Source organism: Oculina patagonica, chromosome 10 (genome assembly GCF_052425735.1).
Source record: "Oculina patagonica isolate OP01 chromosome 10, crgOcupat, whole genome shotgun sequence".
In the NCBI taxonomy this organism is placed as follows: domain Eukaryota; kingdom Metazoa; phylum Cnidaria; class Anthozoa; order Scleractinia; family Oculinidae; genus Oculina; species Oculina patagonica.
In genome coordinates this window covers 10,795,991-10,809,081 of record NC_135767.1, presented here as the reverse complement: position 1 = coordinate 10,809,081, position 13,091 = coordinate 10,795,991, and the positions used below count along the sequence as shown (strand labels likewise).

Genomic DNA, 13,091 nt, shown 5'->3' with positions numbered 1-13,091 from the left:
TTAAACATTTAACGGCAAATATTCTAATGTCACGAACGTAGGAGTCGTGTAAGCCCGTCACCTTTATTTACTGTTGATTCCTGGACGGGCCCCGTTCTACCTCGTGCGAGCAATACAAACGAGTGCACTCAACAGACATCAAGTAGTGAAAAGAAAGAAACATATGCACACAACTCATAGCATCAATCTCGTTGTTTTAGTAGGGGTTTGCAGAACGAACATGTGCTATACTGCAAAAACATCTCCACGCTAAAACAGACCATAGAGTGCTCAAAAAAGCTAGAAATATGCCGTCGAAGAAACACACAAGAGCTTCAAACACAAATTGTTTCGCTCGCTAAACCGTTTAGTTTTATCCGATTTACAAGCGCTTGTTTTACAAGTCCACGTTCTACAAGTCTGTGCTTAACAAGCCCTCCTTTTACAAGTCCGCGTTTTACAAGTCCGCGTTTTACTAGTCCGCGTTTTACAAGTCCGCGTTTTACTAGTCCGCGTTTTACTAGTCCTCCTTTTACAAGTCCGCGTTTTATCTGAGTCCGCGTTTTACTAGTCCGCGTTTTACAAGTCCGCGTTTTACTAGTCCGCGTTATACTAGTCCGCGTTTTACAAGTCCGCGTTTTACTAGTCCGCGTTTTACTAGTCCAGTCCAGTCCTCGAAATACAGTATCCCAAAACTCCCCGCCCTCTAAAGATAAGTCCTTCACGGTTCTTGTCGTTTTTTGGTGCCTATTCATCTTCGGCATCTTTCTCATCCACCTCTCGTTCTGTCCTGTGTCTGTCATCACACGAAAGAAAAGCTGATTCTCAAAAAATGTGCCACAAAAGGAAATTGACAAAAACAATATGAAAACCATATATCGAAAGTTTCTTATTCTAAAATTTTATCATACGTCTTAATTCAGAGCTACAAAGAAGTTCCTCCTTTTGAGTTATTGATACTGTTCTTACAGTACCTCTTTCCACTAGCGAAATTTTACAAAATTCCTTCGCGGCGAAAAGGTAGCGCGAATCCAGAACAGACTCCAATCGAGAGTGGGTTAATTCTAGATTACTATTAATTAACTATTACAACATTCATTTTTAAAATAGTTTCCCAAGCCGACTAAGCTAACTTAACGTCGAGTGTATCTTTCAGTACAAAACATGCCGTTATGACGCCGGAAATCCAGCTCACGCATACTATACCCCGTGACTCACGCAAACCTCCGACTTACGTGCTACTACAGTCATTCCTTTCTAAACATTTTTTTTTTGACCACCACCGTACCTTTCTACCCAAAAAACTCATGAAACCGCCCGGTTTTAACCTGTTTTAACCTTTCAAAAATTAGAGCGTTCGAAACTAAATAAGATCCGTAATCACAAACAACATACAGCCGTTTACCAGCACTCTTTAAAACTCCTGAAACCCTTCAAAATCAGGCAAAATAAATCTTTGAAATAACCTTTATCAATGTTTGTTATTTTTTATTCAGTTCTATAAAATGCCTTTCGTACACTACTGTCAAACAAAAATTTCAATTTCCTCAAAGTTTCAAGACAAAAGAATAACAAATATTTCGTGCACAATGTAATTTGATTAAGCCAATATTATCACGTCTAAAAATACTTCAAGCAATTCAGTGAAAACCCGTTTTTTTTTCGTATCAACGAAAACCAGTTTCGAATAATCAATACATGAAAATAACAATAAGATCAAAAGGAAGAAAGGAACCTTTCTAATTATTTGAAGACTTTCAAAGCCGTGATATTATGCATCCAATCCGCGATAAAATTTAATTACAACAAAATCCAAGTTCTCATTTTGAATTCCATTTTTTTCAGTTGATACCTTTATCCAACTTGTGAAAAATTCCATTCAAGTTCCTATTAATACTGTACATTCCCAATGTTTTGCTCAGGTCTTCAGAAGCGTCTTACTAACCAAATCTAAAATAATTCCAAAACATGCTGTACAAACATTCTACTCTTTGTGACAAACAACTTGACGACCAATTGTTCAGAAATGAAAATCGACACAGTTCTTCCTAAATAAAAAAAAAGTTTTTACGGCGGAATCAGGCTCAAAAAATATACCGCAAGATCACACCCCCATTCATAGTCAGAAACCAGCAAACCATCTAGTTTGCTAAAAAAAAACACTGCGTGACATCAATGACGTTACCTTTTTCATTTACAAAAATAACTTTAACTTGTCAAAGTAAGGGCCTGTTTACATGGAGGGAGGGTGCCCCGGCTAACCGAGTTACCCGGCTAGAAGGGATAAAACCTAGCCCGCCTTTACATGCAGAATTCACAACTCTTCTACCCGAGATGAGACAGCGTCATTGAAGCATGTCACGGCGTGGGAAAACAATGCAGTTCCAAATGATTGAAGAAAAATATGACTTTTTACTGAATAATCAAGGATTTTCGTCTTCAAACTTATTTTAATTTGATGTACAAGTTCTCAGAAATTTACTGCGTTCATTTTTGACGAAATTTAATCGAAATTCAACAGTATTTGGCCGCCAAATTGAAATTAAATTTGTTGTTTCGTGAATTAGGATAATCATTCCCACGAAAATTTCGAATTAATTAGCTGTTGCTCAAAGAAATATTTCCAGCCGACTGATAAAACTAATTTTAATCAAATAGCACTGTTTGGGTCCAGAATTTATACATTTTATGCCATTAACTTCAAATTTAGTTTAAAAACACGCGCGAAAACTTATCCCGGCAAGCCGGGATAGCTCGGGCATAACCGTTTACATGGCAAAAAGCTATCCCGCCTAGAAGGGTGCCCCGGGCAAGCAGACCGAGTGCCCCGGCAAGGCGGGTTACCCTTCTAGCATGTAAAGGCTTCAATACATTTTGTTAGGAGGAAACGTATGAAAAGTTGACTCGCCCAGGGTAGCTCGGTTAGCCGGGTAACTCGGTTAGCCGGGGCACCCGCCTTCCATGTAAACAGGCCCTAAGTGCAATTTCACAATGGTGAATATCAGTACAGTATGGGACCCAGTTCTCGGCCGGATCCAGTTCTCGGCCACTTTGTGTTTAACGCGTTTTTTCACACTCCAGTTGAATTAAAAGAAAAAGGTAATTCCTTCAAACGATAGACTGATTCATGTGCTTTAAGTATCTTGAGTTTGATCGTTCAATTCGATATAGAAAGCTCACACGTCGAGTTTACGCGGAGGTAGGTGAATTTGCATTCCCGAAAAATTTGTTTGTTTACGGCTCCTTAAAATTCATGGATGTAGTTAAATTCGTATTTTATCCAAAAGCCCCCACCATACCAGCTAATTTTTGGCATGTGAAACGTAGAATAATTCAGCTTTCTGCTTTAGTTAACTTTTCGTTGAACCGTTGTATTTTTTGGTCTTAATTTACTTCGAAATTTTTTCTTGCGACGTTTGCGTATTTGCCAGTTCTCGGCCACCCTTGGTTTTTAATATAGCGCTTGGTTTTTAATATAATTTCATCTGCTGCTGCCAGAATGAACGAAATAAATGTTTTAAAAATAAATTTCAATCTTATCTCTAAGTTTTAAGCTGACTCTTGTCTTGTCTATTATTTCTACAACACTTAAATCTTTCAAGACCTTTTCACTGCAAAATAAACCATCTAAATGCACGGGTCACACAATGCGGTTTTGCCAGAACCTGCACATAAGCAACTAGGCGCGTTGAAATCCTTCTTTTCTAAAGTAAAACAAAGCCTCATAAAAATAATTTGGGATCGATATAACATAAATAGGTTTACAGAGTGATTTTATGACTATGAAAATTAATTGAGCATTTTTTTTTACAGATAATTACGCACAAGCTTTTTAGTGGCCGAGAACTGGGCCAAGGTGGCCGAGAACTGCGCCCACAAATGGAGCTTTTATTTTTATTATTGCTCGGGCAAATTAATTTTTGACCGGTCGATAGCTTTACACCAAAAAGCTGAATAATGTAGCTAGCTCTGGGAGAAATTTCAAGTTCCTGCGGTTCTTCTGAGGTAAGAAATACAAGTTTACGTCAAAAATGGCCGAGAACTGGGCCAAGGTGGCCGAGAACTGGGCCCACAAATGGAGCGTTTATTTTTATTATTGCTCGGGCAAATTAATTTTTGACCGGTCGATAGCTTTACACCAAAAAGCTGAATAATGTAGCTAGCTCTAGGAGAAATTTCAAGTTCCTGCGGTTCTTCTGAGGTAAGAAATACAAGTTTACGTCAAAAGTGGCCGAGAACTGGGCCCCATACTGTACTTTGCCCATAGATGTAGTTAAATTCGTATTTTATCCAAAAGCCCCCACCATACCAGCTAATTTTTGGCATGTGAAACGTAGAATAATTCATCTTTCTGCTTTAGTTAACTTTTCGTTGAACCGTTGTATTTTTTGGTCTTAATTTACTTCGAAATTTTTTCTTGCGACGTTTGCGTATTTGCCAGTTCTCGGCCACCCTGCTCGCTATCACAGCTTAGCGCTTGGTTTTTAATATAATTTCATCTGCTGCTGCCAGAATGAAAGAAATAAATGTTTTAAAAATAAAGTTCAATCTTATCTCTAAGTTTTGAGCTGACTCTTGTCTTGTCTATTATTTCTACAACACCTAAATCTTTCAAGACCTTTTCACTGCAAAATAAACCGTCTAAATGCGCGGGTCACACAATGCGGTTTTGCCAGAACCTGCACATAGGCAACTAGGCGCGTTAAAATCCTTCTTTTCTAAAGTAAAACAAAGCCTCATAAAAATAATTTGGGATCGATATAACATAAATAGGTTTACAGAGTGATTTTATGACCATGAAAATTAATTGAGCATTTTTTTTACAGATAATTACGCACAAGCTTTTTAGTGGCCGAGAACTGGACCAAGGTGGCCGAGAACTGCGCCCACAAATGGAGCTTTTATTTTTATTATTGCTCGGGCAAATTAATTTTTGACCGGTCGATAGCTTTACACCTAAAAGCTGAATAATGTAGCTAGCTCTGGGAGAAATTTCAAGTTACTGCGGTTCTTCTGAGGTAAGAAATACAAGTTTACGTCAAAAGTGGCCGAGAACTGGGCCAAGGTGGCCGAGAACTGGGCCCACAAATGGAGCTTTTATTTTTATTATTGCTCGGGCAAATTAATTTTTGACCGGTCGATAGCTTTACACCAAAAAGCTGAATAATGTAGCTAGCTCTGGGAGAAATTTCAAGTTCCTGCGGTTCTTCTGAGGTAAGAAATACAAGTTTACGTCAAAAGTGGCCGAGAACTGGGCCCCATACTGTACTTTGCCCCGTAAGCTTTTTTCTCTGTCCTTCCGCCGAAGCAAAAAAAACACAACCTGATTACACATTAACCCAAAAGTCGACCAAGTGTGCCTGCAACGATTTCCTGTCAAAACTAAAATGAAAACCATTGCGGTATGCGTCACCCGTAGCGGTTTTGTAGCAACCCCGAGCTATCCCCGTCTTTTTGGCCGCGCCAGGAGACTACGCTCTAGGACGACCAAAGGGTAAACCTTAAATCGGCCACGCCCGATTAATTAAGGGAGAAGACAGCAAGGTGGAGTAAAATTGTAATCTTAGATTTTATGACGTACGCAGTAAGACCAATAAAATGCGAGTGGTAAAAAGTTTTTAAGACAAATGTAGCACATATTTGTTTATTATCATTTTTACGCAACATGCTCGAGATTGTTCTGTAATACAGTTGACCGCCGGTAACTCGAACACTGAAGAGAAACGAAAAACGGTTCGAGTTAATTATCGTCGGAGTCGATTGAATATATTCAATTTGCCACGTTAAAAATTAATAGTTTACTTATTTTTTAGCACTCTCAGTATACAGTACAGATTAAACTCATCCCCCCAAAAGCTGTAACACGATTATGCATTCTTATTTTAATACCGAACTGTCAAATACGTGATCTGCTCGTGGCACTAATTAAAATCAAGTTGCTTTAGTGTTAGTTCACGACAAGAAGAGCTAATGGGTTATTGGACATCCGTGGCGAATTGCAAGAACCAGAATGCGAATTGTCCTCAGGGGTAAATTTTGATGAAGGGAAACAAACTTTAGTTCGAACTAGCGGGGAATTTGAGTTTTCCGAGTTCAAGTTAACCGAGTAAAAATGAATGAAAAGTGGGGTCAAATTCAAGAAAAATGGGACTTCGAGTTAGCGGGGTTCTACTGTAATTAGCAAATATGTTGTGGTGTTTCAAATGGTAAAGTAAACAGGTTTAAAGGTGTTTAGAAATTGGAAGATTTAACGTGAAGTGGTTCTTAGTTTTGTAGTACCAATTATAACAGAAGTTAACTTTCCTCAACTGTTGTCAGCCGGATTGGATGGAAGATAAAGTCTCATTTTGTTATTTTTTTTTCACGGCGAGCATTTCCTACATTCTCCACGATCAAATAATGTGGAAGTGCATTATATTAATTTTGCTTTCATGTATTTTCCCAAAGGCTGGCCTCGGTTTTTGAAAAGCGATTGAAACACGATCAGAGAAGAGTGGAAAATACAGTTGAATTCAACACACCCACTGATGTTGAAAAAGATTTTAATGACTTCTTTGATGGAGACAGGATTGACGCGTGTGACGTCATGGAGTCCATACTGGACTCTGAAGAGGAGATTGGCGTGGAAATTTATTATCCAAGACTAGCTTGTATAATATTTGTGGTAAGAATTTGTTTAAGCCAAGGTATGATCCTAACAACCAAACAAACATTTGTTTTTGGAATTTTACGGTATCATACTTAGATACCATTTGTTCCATGCAAATGAATTTGTCAGCAAAGAGGTATTGTTAGATTGCATTGTAAGAGTTAGTTTTAGTATTTAATTTTTTTTAATCTCCACGAACAATCGATACTTTTGTAACATATATATGCCAGAATTCTTGTCAGCTGTTATTTCGCATCACTCGTCTCTCGTGGTTTCACATTTTTATGACGTCTTTTGTAGTGTTTGTAGGTTATGGATAAAATTAACACGTTTAATATGTTAAATGGACCGAACTTTAATTACAGGCAGCTTACGAGCTGGTGAAGGAAGCAAGAGAAGCCGCATGTGATTTGTTCACCAACGTTACCAAACAGCTAATTGACGAAACTCCGAGTATGAGTCAGGAGCTCTGCCTCACAAGAAAGGTGACAGAACAAACCTTATAAGTGTAATGCAACGTTGCTACGTAAAGAAAATAAATGTCTGAATTAGACATATGTTCTTTGCTAGCTACTATTTAATATAAGACGTAGAATCCTCCAGCTAAAAGGATCGTGAAACACTATAGCTTTATGGTTCATCTTCATCTTCGTTTTCCTTTTTTATTTTATCAAGGAGAGTGGTTTATCTTCTCATTTCCCAATCACCATTAATGTCTCCGCGGGGAAAAAGGACACTGAGATATCGAGAGACGTTCTTGATGGATTGATGCTCTGCTTGAAGCAAACTGCTCATTTGTGCAACCTTGACTGCTTCGAAAACGTACGTAATCAATCACTAACCCCGTGGTCTATTAACGCCGGCGTTTTATGATTGTCAAATCTTGAAACGTACAAACTTTAAAGAAGCCGTTCTGAAATTATTCCTAGATGTATATCAGGGACTGGAGACGTGTAAACTACCGTTAAGCAAGTGTACCTGTGTTTGCGTTTGCGTTACGGACGTCTTTGCACTTGAATTTGCGTAGAATGTGCGAAGCAGTCTTGAGACGCTTCCCGTCGTTCTTCGGCGTCACGTTGAAAAATGCGCGTTTACCAAACGTGCATTGTTTATTCTTCTGAGGCGAGTCTTATCTTGCAGTCGCTTGTAGGATCGTTACTAGGTACAGAACAAAAAATAATGAGAAGTCATATTGTCCCCAGTAACGGTCCCACAAGAGACTGCGAGATGAGAATCGCCCCAGTTTTCTTCTTTTGTGACAGGGTTAAGACGGTTAAGCTTTTTCAAATTAACTGACAAGTGCATATCAGAAGGAAAGGCCGCATACGGTAATTTTCCTGGTGAAAAATATTCCAGAATTAATGGCCCAGGCTAAAGCCGAAATATGTTGCTTATCCTGAAAAGAAATGCTTTCGAGTTTAGTTACGTGGTTAATATGTTTCCGCCATAAGGTTGCAAAGTTTTACAATAAATATTCTTCAATTTGATAACAAGCAGTGTGAATAGACTAGGGGAGTCGACTCCATGTAGAAGGTGCTCTCTTGTACACAACATAAACTTTTTGTTCCCTTCCCTCAAAAAAGAGTTTTGAAGGTTTTTTAAATCAAACAAGGTAATTTTTGTTTCAATCTCTTAGGTTGTTAAAGAGATCGTTTGGGAGCGGTGGAATAAATATCTCCAAGAGGAGAAGACACCATTGTTGCCAGCATTATCTCAGGATGTGCTAACACAACTTACTGATTACATAAAAGCGTGTTTACGCCTTGCGTGGAGAATGGTTACCCAGGTTCCACCCTTGCAGCTTGAGTACAAGGCCGTGAAATTCGATAAAGATATACACAAACTGACAAGATTTCAGTGCAATACAGAATACAGTAGTTGTGATGATCAACTATTCGTTCAAGCTCCTAGTGAGAATATCGCTTGTTATCTGTGGCCTGCTCTTTTAGAAGCTGGAGGTAGAATAATTTTTCCAGGAGAGGTTCTGTGTAAACTGGAATCAGTAAACTGGAATCAGTCTGATTATGAAATAATCTAATTGGATTGTGCTATCAATACATTCTTGAGTTGAATCTCGAACAGACGAGCCATTTATTATAATTTAGATTAACTGTTACTCCGCGTTAAGAGCACAGGTTTCCTACGGTCAAACATATGTCGGTAAGAGTCCTTAAATGGATTTCGCTCATACTCTTACCATGGGTAGGTCTAAATATGAAATAAATCACAGTATACTTTGTTTGGCTAAATATCGATTTGTTTTCGAGAAAATCGATAATTCTAAAATCCAGCAAAATTGACGCTTTCGGAGCTCAAAATTTATGCCGAGTTTGTTAGCTTCGCGTCGAAAAATAAAGCACTCTGGAAGAAAAGTACCTATTTAATATCGAAGAATAACATCAAATTAGTACGTCGAAAGCAATTTCTGCTCTTAAAGTCCTTTTATTTACAAAATATAATTAAGTTTATTCGACACACTTTTGATTTAATTCAAAATAGGTCAAACTTATCGCTTTATTTAAGTATGAGCGAAGCGAAATAAATGGCCGAAAATTTGGTATTAGACAGATAAATGATTGTTCTTTTCGATACTAAAAGGATTTCCTAGGGAAATGATTTAGTGCGATGCAATCAGATCTCAAAGTTGCTTAAAATTCGTTAATTTAACCGACCGTGACATTGTTGATCTTATCAACATTATGTAAACATTCCACGCAAAGGTTAATTTTCCCCATGTGAACTTCAACTGAGTAAAATAAAAACATAGACTTGCTTACCGTGGTGTTCGCTGATACATTGTAAATCCTGTTTTCCTCATTTACGACAAAACCTAAGCCCTCGGCGAAGCTGTTATCCAATTTTCTTGACGCGCCATTTGTAACTGATTTCCACGTCTTGAAGTGACAGTTCTTTTCCATGCATTCTTGAAAACAGTCCTGAGTCTTAACTGATCAGTGTAAACAGGAATACGAAGTACTTTGCTTTAAATCAACTTAAAGCTTAGCAGCAGTGGTAGATAAATCGATACGGCCGGCGAATCTTCGTTTCGAAAACCGCCATTTGAGATTTGTCGGCCCTTTGTCCTGCGGTATGCAGATAATTAATTCACATTTGAGTAACTTCCGGCACATGAAATCGACAACCACCGTGACCAGATAGCACCCTCCTTTTCGAAATATTGGTCGAGGCACTATTTTTATCATTTTAACATAAGCTCTCAATGAAAAACTTTTGGGCTGAACTTGTAATAAAGTTTCACTTCAGTTAGCCACCGTTCGAGAGAGTTGTTAAATGGTTGCATGAAATCCGGGTGGAAAGTTCTTCTGTTGCGTTGCTTCGCTTTGTTTCATATTTTTTATCCAGTTCTTACCCTTGTTCAAATTCTTGTCCCTTCTTCAGTGGAAAATTTGAAACGACGTTAAAATCCCTATAAGACGGATATCTATTTTAGACGAACTGAGTTGGAACCGGTCCCGAAGGTACCCGTTTCAGAGAGAGTTGGCTGTACACAAAACCTTAGATGGCGTCGTTGGATCCGTCTCCCGTGAATGTCAGTTAAAAATATATATTCCGCTGTGTAGTCTAGCCTATAACAAGCTCTCCTTCTTTCTCCTGTGGAGGATTGGGCGAAATAAAAGCGGGAAGGAAAGGTGGGGAAAAAAGGGACCATATATCATGTATATGCAGTTGTAATACCAGTCACGGTAAACAATTTATAATAAAACGCTGAACATTTATGACTGTTTACACCAAGGTGTATATTGGTGTAAAAATTAAGGAAAGGGTGCTTTTCACTTCATTAGATTAAGCTAGGTGAAGAAAAGTACACGTAATCAGAAGTTTGTTATGGACTTCTGACGTGATGCCATATTTTGTATTTATTTCTGCAAAGTACAACAAAGCATTTATACCAAAGTAGCTTTATTAAAAAAAATGAGCATAATTACAGTTGAGCATTATATCGGACAAAAAACAAGCATTGTTAGAAGCATAACATTCCCTTTTTACCAGCGTAATTGGAAGGGCCTCTGGTATTCAGTTAGAAAGAACTTGCATTCAAAAGATACCGCGTTCTAGAAACAAGTCACCCCGTTTTGGCTGCTGATATTTTGGAACTTTTGTGTGTTCAAAATACCATATCTCGTTCTAGATATCGTCTGATATTGAAAATCCCGTCCTAGATCGGGAACCCAAAACCACGACCTCATTGGACGGCACAGAGCCGTTTTCGGGGAATACCCCAGCTTCGACAACTCCTTCCTAATAAAGTTCGCCTATTGAATTGAGAATTAAGGTGATTATAAAGTTATTACTTTATATCTCTTGTTGTTTGGAAACTTGAGTCGTATTATAATTATAACCGTCTTATTTATGAAGGAATAGACTGCGGATAATATTTGAAACTTAAACCGTTTTCCCCTAATAGCTTCCAAATCAACTCAAAAACACACCGGAAAACAGGTTTAAAAACAAAATATTTATATAATGACTATGATATTTTTAATACATTTGGGTTCCCTGACGGCGAGGCGCTTGTCCCTCCCCGCAAGCTCTGGCGGGGGGCACCTTCCCTTGTTTACGCCGGACCCCAACAGAATATATACATGGTCATACTTTTTAACATTCACGGAAGACGGATCCAACGATAACATCTTAGATTTTGCTTTCACCTGTTTTGCCTTGACCTAATCAAGAACTTGGACAAAGGTAAGAACAAAAAAAAACTATAAAGCGAAGCAACGCAACAGAAGAACCTTATCTGCACACCGCTTGACAAAGGGCCGACAAATCTCAGTTTTCGAAAAGAAGATTTGCCGGCCGAATCGATTTATCAACCACTGCTACTGTCCGGAACGTTTCGGTCCGATTTTCGGATAGGATATGCCTTCTAATTACACGGATAGGATAGGCCTTCTGTTTACACGGGGCCGTTCTGGAACCGGTGCGGGACGGAACCAAAACTGGACCTGCTATTTTGCAGGTCAAGTTATGGAACCGTTCCGGACCGGTTCCAGAACCGTCCTGTGTAAACACATCGATCGGTGCCAAACGCTTCCGTGTAAACAGAGGCCGATCCGGTCCGGTCCAGTTCGGAACGGCTCCGGTCCGGTCCCGTGTAAACGTAGCCTAGCTGGTTAGAGTATAAAAATGACTGAAAAAACGGCAAGGACAGGACTAACACCAGGTGTCCGTCTTATAGAGATCTTCAATAAGGGAGAGTTGACTCTACAACTGTTTTGCCTTAGCCTAATCAAGAATTTGAACAAGGGTAAGAACTGGATAAAAAATATGCAGCAAAGCGAAGCAACGCAACAGAAAAACTTTCGACCCGGAAGTTAAAAGCGCTTTCATGCAACCATTTAACAACTCTCTCGAACGGTGGCTTACTGAAGTGAAACTTAATTACAAGTTCAGCCCAAAAGTTTTTCATTGAGAGCTTATGTTAAACTGATAAAAATAGTGCCTCGACCAATATTTCGAAAAGGAGGGTGCTATCTGGTCACGGTGGTTGTCGATTTCATGTGCCGGAAGTTACTCAAGTGTGAATTAATTATCTGCATACCGCAGGACAAAGGGCCGACAAATCTCAAATGGCGGTTTTCGAAACGAAGATTCGCCGGCCGTATCGATTTATCTACCACTGCTGCTAAGCTTTAAGTTGATTTAAAGCAAAGTACTTCGTATTCCTGTTTACACTGATCAGTTAAGACTCAGGACTGTTTTCAAGAATGCATGGAAAAGAACTGTCACTTCAAGACGTGGAAATCAGTTACAAATGGCGCGTCAAGAAAATTGGATAACAGCTTCGCCGAGGGCTTAGGTTTTGTCGTAAATGAGGAAAACAGGATTTACAATGTATCAGCGAACACCACGGTAAGCAAGTCTATGTTTTTATTTTACTCAGTTGAAGTTCACATGGGGAAAATTAACCTTTGCGTGGAATGTTTACATAATGTTGATAAGATCAACAATGTCACGGTCGGTTAAATTAACGAATTTTAAGCAACTTTGAGATCTGATTGCATCGCACTAAATCATTTCCCTAGGAAATCCTTTTAGTATCGAAAAGAACAATCATTTATCTGTCTAATACCAAATTTTCGGCCATTTATTTCGCTTCGCTCATACTTAAATAAAGCGATAAGTTTGACCTATTTTGAATTAAATCAAAAGTGTGTCGAATAAACTTAATTATATTTTGTAAATAAAAGGACTTTAAGAGCAGAAATTGCTTTCGACGTACTAATTTGATGTTATTCTTCGATATTAAATAGGTACTTTTCTTCCAGAGTGCTTTATTTTTCGACGCGAAGCTAACAAACTCGGCATAAATTTTGAGCTCCGAAAGCGTCAATTTTGCTGGATTTTAGAATTATCGATTTTCTCGAAAACAAATCGATATTTAGCCAAACAAAGTATACTGTGATTTATTTTATATTAAGGCCTACCCATGGTAAGAGAA

At 38.6% G+C, this 13,091-nt stretch overlaps 1 protein-coding gene across 1 annotated transcript; it reads left to right on the top strand.

The window, feature by feature from the left end:
- Positions 1–5,503: 5,503 nt before the first annotated feature.
- LOC144667222 (uncharacterized) lies at positions 5,504–9,381 on the top strand (the record flags this gene model as incomplete). Its single annotated transcript, XM_078528625.1, has 5 exons — positions 5,504–5,523; positions 6,427–6,643; positions 6,994–7,113; positions 7,304–7,450; positions 8,265–9,381. Coding segments are annotated over 5 exons (906 nt in total), but the record flags the coding sequence as incomplete, so codon positions are not given.
- Between the last annotated feature and the right edge of the window lie 3,710 nt (positions 9,382–13,091).